The sequence below is a fragment of the Cebidichthys violaceus genome, unplaced genomic scaffold (genome assembly GCF_023349555.1).
Source record: "Cebidichthys violaceus isolate CVI_PGR_0920_01 unplaced genomic scaffold, fCebVio1.0.p SCAF_142, whole genome shotgun sequence".
Taxonomy (NCBI): Eukaryota; Metazoa; Chordata; class Actinopteri; order Perciformes; family Stichaeidae; genus Cebidichthys; species Cebidichthys violaceus.
The window spans coordinates 154055-162500 of NW_027176310.1; the positions used below are offsets into that span (position 1 = coordinate 154055).

The 8446-nt window shown below is 37.6% G+C and overlaps 1 protein-coding gene across 1 annotated transcript in view; it reads right to left on the reverse strand.

The window, feature by feature from the left end:
- Window positions 1–291: 291 nt before the first annotated feature.
- chm (CHM Rab escort protein) overlaps window positions 292–8446 on the reverse strand; it is a 23598-nt gene continuing 15443 nt past the window's right edge. Inside the window, exons 12-17 of the mRNA XM_068709318.1 lie at window positions 7915–8022; window positions 7447–7510; window positions 5447–5543; window positions 3643–3741; window positions 2636–2775; window positions 292–660 (exon numbers count right to left, since the gene is read on the reverse strand). Coding sequence (XP_068565419.1) covers window positions 460–660; window positions 2636–2775; window positions 3643–3741; window positions 5447–5543; window positions 7447–7510; window positions 7915–8022 — 709 coding nt within the window. The 3' untranslated portion in view covers window positions 292–459. The remainder of the gene's footprint in view (window positions 661–2635; window positions 2776–3642; window positions 3742–5446; window positions 5544–7446; window positions 7511–7914; window positions 8023–8446) is intronic.

Here is an 8446-nt window from a genome sequence, read left to right on the forward strand (position 1 = left end):
GAACCTGTGAGTACCGGAAGCTCAAAACAAGAGTCAACAGCACAATAAGCTGTTTGTCACAGAAGATTTGGAAACATTTTCATGGGTTCATCCCACTAATGTTCCCACTAATGAGGCTCCGTTTAAAAGAAGTAAACAGACTAACGGTTAAACATTTATTACAAAGAAGTAATCTACCAAACACTAACGCCAGAACTTTATGTTCGATGTTTATATGAAAACTGACTTAATTATTTTTCTTCTTTTCGGTCTTTTTGGTATTTTGGGTTTTGTTGAATAAACTGACGACAGTTTGAACGTTGAAACTTTATTGTTTCCACAGAACAGAACAAACTGTTTATATTTTAAATAAGACAGAAAGACAGATAACAAAATGATAAAATATGATACAAAATTTAAACAACAAATGAAGGCATCTTTGACCCACAATGCACTGCAGGAGGTTTGTAGACGAACACGTTACTCCTCCGTCTGAAGGCTCTGCTCCCCCTGAGCCTCCTCCTCCTGTTTCACTTCTTCCTCCTCTCCCTCCTTCTCTCCTCCCTCCTCCTCCTCCCCCGTAGAGGAGGTGTTCTCTCCATCATAGATGATGTCTTCAGGGTTCGGAGCCGGAGGACAGAAATCTTCTTCAGGAAGAATCTTCTTAAAGATCGACTCGGCCTGAAATATGAATTATGTTTTATTATATATCTCTGTTATAATATATGTTTTTTATATTGATAGGTCGATAAATACCACAATATATACAGTTGTGGTCAAAAGTTTACATACACTTGTAAAGAACATAATGTCATGGCTCTCTTGAGTTTCCAGTTATTTCTACAACTCTGATTTTTCTCTGATAGAGTGATTGGAACAGATACTTCTTTGTCACAAAAAACATTCATGAAGTTTGGTTCTTTCATGACTTTATTATGGGTTAACAGAAAAAGTGATCAAATCTGCTGGGTCAAAAATATACATACAGCAACATGAATTAGCAATTTTGGTGACTTCTTGAAGTCACCAAAAGTTGTGTCAATGAAATGAGCTTCATAGCATGGCCTCTTAACTTCTTGTGAGTGATTATGAGTGACTACAACTGGTGACTTCTCTGAGGCCATTTAAATAGGGCTCATTGGATACAAACGCCCACAAACGCTACAATGGGAAAGTCAAAGGAGCTCAGCATGGATCTGAAAAAGCGAATCATTGACTTGAACAAGTCAGGAAAGGCACTTGGAGCCATTTCAAAGCAGCTGCAGGTCCCAAGAGCAACAGTGCAAACTATTGTTTGTAAGTATAAAGTGCATGGCACTGTTTTGTCACTGCCACGATCAGGAAGAAAACGCAAGCTATCACCTGCTGCTGAGAGAAAATTGGTCAGGAGGGTGAAGAGTCAACCGAGAACCACCAAAAAGCAGATCTGCCAAGAATTAGAAGCTGCTGGAACACAGGTGTCAGTGTCCACAGTCAAGCGTGTTTTGCATCTCCATGGACTGAGAGGCTGCCGTGCAAGAAGGAAGCCCTTGCTCCAAAAGTGGCACCTTAAGGCTCGACTGAAGTTTGCTGCTGATCACATGGACAAAGATAAGACCTTCTGGAGGAAAGTTCTGTGGTCAGACGAAACAAAAATCGAGCTGTTTGGCCACAGTGCCCAGCAATATGTTTGGAGGAGAAAAGGTGAGGCCTTTAACCCCAAGAACACCATGCCTACCGTCAAGCACGGTGGTGGTAGTATTATGCTGTGGGGCTGTTTTGCTGCCAATGGAACTGGTGCTTTACAGAGAGTAAATGGGATAATGAAGAAGGAGGATTACCTTCAAATTCTTCAAGATAACCTAAAATCATCAGCCCGAAGGTTGGGTCTTGGGCGCAGTTGGGTGTTCCAACAGGACAATGACCCCAAACACACATCAAAAGTGGTAATGGAATGGCTAAATCAGGCTAGAATTAGGGTTTTAGAATGGCCTTCCCAAAGTCCTGACTTAAAATCCCATTGAGAACATGTGGACAATGCTGAAGAAACAAGTCCATGTCAGAAAGCCATCAAATTTAACTGAACTGCACCAATTCTGTCAAGAGGAGTGGTCAAAGATTCAACGAGAAGCTTGCCAGAAGCTTGTGGATGGCTACCAAAAGCGCCTAATTGAAGTGAAAATGGCCAAGGGACATGTAACCAAATATTAGCACTGCTGTATGTATATTTTTGACCCAGCAGATTTGATCACTTTTTCTGTTAACCCATAATAAAGTCATGAAAGAACCAAACTTCATGAATGTTTTTTGTGACAAAGAAGTATCTGTTCCAATCACTCTATCAGAGAAAAATCAGAGTTGTAGAAATAACTGGAAACTCAAGAGAGCCATGACATTATGTTCTTTACAAGTGTATGTAAACTTTTGACCACAACTGTATATTTGTTATTCAAATTTATTTTTACCGTTTGCATTCATTAAGGTCAAGACAAATAAATAAATAATTAAAAATGATTAATATATAAATCAATAAGTAAATATAAATGGAGTCATGTATTAGTACATAGATGATTCTTCATAACAAATACATTATTAATGATCAGAACAGGTTGATACAACGCTAACGTCCGGTTAGCTTAATGCTAATAACGCTAACGAGCCAATCAGCTGCTCTCACCTGAGTGACGGCGTGTTCGTGACTCAGAGCTCCGTCAGGTCCAAAGGTCACGAACACGTTGGACGGGAGGTCGTGACCTTTGACCTCCGAACCGTCGGCCATGTTGAAATACAAACACCAGAGGACAGACGGGTTCTTTTCTGCAGACAGACAGGTAACAGTGATAATAAAGGTTTTAGCTCCGCTGTATACCTTTAACTTAAAGTATTAGACAACACAGTTATACATCAGAGACGAGACATACAAGTACATACAAGTACATATAACGGAAGGAAGAACAGGAGGATGAGGAAGAGAATGAGGACGAGAAGGAGGAGGTGATATTGTTAAATATTGAGATCCCATCAGAGCTTTTATTTTGTTAACTTAAAGACAAACAGCTGATGAAGAGTCAGATTAACATACACACACAAACACGTTTATGCTCCTTTTGGGGACTCAAGTCTGAACGACCGTCTTCAGGGACGAAACCATTTTTCATTTTTCTCTTTTAATAAAATAATAATAATGAAGATAATTATAATAATTATAGTGTAAATGTTGAAGACAAAAGAAGCTGAAGCTGCAGTTAAACAGAAACTTCTCTCCTCCTCCATCAGCTGTGATGAATCTCTTTATACCTGCATCCATCCATCCTGTGTGTGTGTGTGTGTGTGTGTGTGTGTGTGTGTGTGTGTGTTCCTGCAGGTTGTTCATGTTATAATTAAAAGCAGAGAAGAAGAACATGATGAATGAATTAAAGAAAGAGAAAGGAGGTCAGAGAAAAGACAAAGTTTCCGTCTCCTTTTAGTTTGTTTATTATTAAATTATTATATATTATAATATTATCATTATAGCAACATGAACCCCGGAAATAACCAACTTTGCTTTGAGTCAATAGCAAGAAACAGATTTAAGACTGATTTATGAAGTTAACAACTTTTAAAATGCTTGTTTTCTGGAAGGAGTTCTGATAATCGATGCTAAGCTAACGTTGTAGATTCTCCATCTGTGTGTGTGTGTGTTACCTTGGTCATGTGACTGTGGCGTGCGGAACATCCTGGTAACCACCGGTGACAGGTCCTCGAAGGCAGAGCCAACTGACTGACAGGTGAGATGAACCAAATCTACATACAGATGGGAAACAAAGTCTCAATAAGTTGTATAATTGTTGGTGGTTGATAAGCTAACACTAGAGTGACTGTTGGTGGTTGATAAGCTAACACTCAAGTGATTGTTGGTGGTTGATAAGCTAACACTAGAGTGATTGTTGGTGGTTGATAAGCTAACACTAAAGTCATTGTTGGTGGTTGATAAGCTAACACTCAAGTGATTGTTGGTGGTTGATAAGCTAACACTAGAGTGATTGTTGGTGGTTGATAAGCTAACACTAGAGTGATTGTTGGTGGTTGATAAGCTAACACTCAAGTGATTGTTGGTGGTTGATAAGCTAACACTCCAGTGATTGTTGGTGGTTGATAAGCTAACACTAGAGTGATTGTTGGTGGTTGATAAGCTAACACTAAAGTCATTGTTGGTGGTTGATAAGCTAACACTAAAGTCATTGTTGGTGGTTGATAAGCTAACACTAGAGTGATTGTTGGTGGTTGATAAGCTAACACTCAAGTGATTGTTGGTGGTTGATAAGCTAACACTCAAGTGATTGTTGGTGGTTGATAAGCTAACACTAAAGTCATTGTTGGTGGTTGATAAGCTAACACTAAAGTCATTGTTGGTGGTTGATAAGCTAACACTCAAGTGATTGTTGGTGGTTGATAAGCTAACACTAAAGTCATTGTTGGTGGTTGATAAGCTAACACTAGAGTGATTGTTGGTGGTTGATAAGCTAACACTAAAGTGATTGTTGGTGGTTGATAAGCTAACACTCAAGTCATTGTTGGTGGTTGATAAGCTAACACTAAAGTGATTGTTGGTGGTTGATAAGCTAACACTAAAGTGATTGTTGGTGGTTGATAAGCTAACACTCAAGTGATTGTTGGTGGTTGATAAGCTAACACTCAAGTGATTGTTGGTGGTTGATAAGCTAACACTAAAGTCATTGTTGGTGGTTGATAAGCTAACACTAAAGTCATTGTTGGTGGTTGATAAGCTAACACTAAAGTCATTGTTGGTGGTACTTCTACACTTTGAGAAAACCAACCACTATTTATGTTCAATGAATTTACATATAATCATATTTTTATATATTATATTTAATGTTATGCTCTAAAGAGGTGACGTCATTATTTTTCAGAACCAGGTCAATATTAAAATAGTAAAATGAATACACGTATCTGACAAAATGAACACAAACTGACTCAGTTCATCAAAACCTGACTAATTACTCACTGCCTTAAAAATACTTTTTTTTCATTTTAGAATCTTCAGAACACACACACACACACACCTCAGAGTGTGTGTGTTCAGATAAATGGTGTTTTGTTTTAAAGGCGTTCAGGCCCACTGACTCAGTAACCAATCACACGACAGCATCAGGAGAAGAAGATGATGATGGTGGTTTGACAGGCGGAACACACACACACACACACACACACACACACACACACACACACACACACACAGTGTGTGTGTGTGTGTGTGTGTGTGTGTGTGTGTGTGTGTGTGTGTGTGTGTGTGTGTGTGTGTGTGTGTGTGTGTGTGTGTGTGTGTTGGTCATTAATCAGGGTTTCTGTTTCCATCAGTTTTCTCAAGGACGCTGGAGGGTTTTCAGACGTTCGTTTCAATCTTTCATATATTTTAATCTTGGTGTTATTTAACAACTGAACAGATATAAAGAAAGTAAAAACATTAGAGGAGATATCTAAGCCTCACGTGTTCCCGGCATGCAGGTCATGGTGGACGGACAGAGCTCCACCATCTTCACCGTCGGACCCCCTGCTGCTATTGGAGGAACCGTTACCATGGAGACCTGACGGCAGACAGACAGACAGACAGACACCGGTCGTTAATGAAGAACCTCCTCAGAGTGTTGAAGAGCAGATTAGTTTCATCTTATTACTGAACACTGCAGGCTAACACACAGTCTCACACACACACACACACACACACACACACACACACACACACACACACACACACACACAGCAGAAGATCTATGAGGCATCATAATTCTCTGACCAAACTTAATTCAATATTTCAATATTTAACTCACACCTAATTAGTGTGTGTGTGTGTGTGTGTGTGTAGGCGGATGAATTTGGGTTTCTGATTTTCTTCAGTAATTGACTCTAAAATATATTTGAGTGTTCATCTCTGACTTTCTTTCTGATCCTTTTCCTCACTTCTCTGATATTCATTAACATCAATCCCATAATGCACTGGGGCTGGAGGTCACAGTGACCTCTGACCTGAAGCTTCTAGATTGTACCAAAGTTAACCTGAAGTCTACCTGAAGTCTACCTGAAGTTTACCTGAAGTTCACCTGAAGTCTACCTGAAGTGTACCTGAAGTCTACCTGAAGTTCACCTGAAGTTCACCTGAAGTCCACCTGAAGTCTACCTGAAGTTTACCTGAAGTCTACCTGAAGTCTACCTGAAGTCTACCTGAAGTTTACCTGAAGTCCACCTGAAGTCTACCTGAAGTTCACCTGAAGTCTACCTGAAGTCCACCTGAAGTCTACCTGAAGTTTACCTGAAGTCTACCTGAAGTCTACCTGAAGTCCACCTGAAGTCTACCTGACGTCAAATTCAGGGGAAAACTGCCATTCAACCTTCCCAATTACAATTTATAACCAAATAATAATAAAGATACTAATGATACTAATACAGATACTAATGATACTAATACAGATACTAATGATACTAATACAGATACTAATGATACTAATAAAGATACTAATGATAATAATAAAGATACTAATGATAATAATAAAGATATTAATGATACTAATACAGATACTGATGATACTAATACAGATACTAATGATACTAATACAGATACTAATGATACTAATAAAGATACTAATGATACTAATAAAGATACTAATGATAATAATAAAGATACTAATGATAATAATACAGATACTAATGATACTAATACAGATACTAATGATACTACTAAAGATACTAATGGTACTAATAAAGATACTAATGATAATAATAAAGATACTAATGATAATAATACAGATACTAATGATACTACTAAAGATACTAATGGTACTAATAAAGATACTAATGATAATAATACAGATACTAATGATAATAATACAGATACTAATGATACTAATAAAGATACTAATGATATTAATAAAGATACTAATGATAATAATACAGATACTAATAAAGATACTAATGATAATAATAAAGATACTAATGATACTACTAAAGATACTAATGATAATAATAAAGATACTAATGACACTACTAAAGATACTAATGGTACTAATAAAGATACTAATGATAATAATAAAGATACTAATGATAATAATACAGATACTAATAAAGATACTAATGATAATAATAAAGATACTAATGATACTAATAAAGATACTAATGATAATAATAAAGATACTAATGATAATAATAAAGATACTAATGATACTAATAAAGATACTAATGATAATAATACAGATACTAATGATAATAATAAAGATACTAATGATACTAATACAGATACTAATGATACTAATAAAGATACTAATGATAATAATAAAGATACTAATGATACTAATAAAGATACTAATGATAATAATACAGATACTAATGATAATAATAATAATAATAATAATAATAATAATAATAATAAAGAGCGAACAGAACATCAAACTAATAGATAAAATAAACAAATTACAATGTTTTATGAAAATGATTTACCTGTTGGTCAGAGTTACTGGGCAGAATAGAGCCATCAGTTATCAGAACAGCTCTGGAGAGAAACCTGAAGAGAGACAGACAGAGAGACAGAAAGAGAGACAGACAGACAGAGAGACAGAGAGACAGATAGACAGACAGACAGTCAGACAGACAGAGAGAGAGACAGATAGACAGACAGAGAGACAGATAGACAGACAGACAGACAGAGAGACAGATAGACAGACAGAGAGACAGAAAGAGAGACAGACAGACAGAGAGACAGATAGACAGACAGACAGTCAGACAGACAGAGAGAGAGACAGACAGACAGAGAGACAGATAGACAGACAGACAGTCAGACAGACAGAGAGAGAGACAGAGAGACAGGCAGATAGACAGACAGACAGTCAGACAGACAGAGAGAGACAGGTTATTATGTTTGTTGGGGGTGTGAGGTTGCTGCTTTGATGATGATTGACAGGTCCTGACCTGGTGGGCGTGGCCAGTCTCTTACAATCCGCCCCCACAAAGCCATCCTCCACAACAAAATGGCTGCAGCTGATTCGCTGTCCTCGGCTGTCAATCACCGCCTTACACCTGAGAGAAAGGGGAGGAGCATGTTAAATCAACTAATCAATTAATACACTACATTCATTAACAGGTCTCATCAATAATTCACTCCTACAGTTTGTTTGAATCATAGCTCGAGATTTTAACTTTTTACTTCATTAAATCGAGATTTAAATAAAGAAATGATTGATTTTTAAGATGCAGTCTGCTGCCTTTTCAAGGGTGTCTCTCACACACACACACACACACACACACACACACACACACACACACACACACACACACACACACACACACACAGTGCAGAAACCTATTATTAGGAATAATGATGCGCACAAAAGCTCATCCATAACCTCTGACACTGACACTGACACACACACACACACACACACACACACAAATAGACAGATGATAATAACACACAGCTGCCTTTATTAGCTCCGTTAGCTCT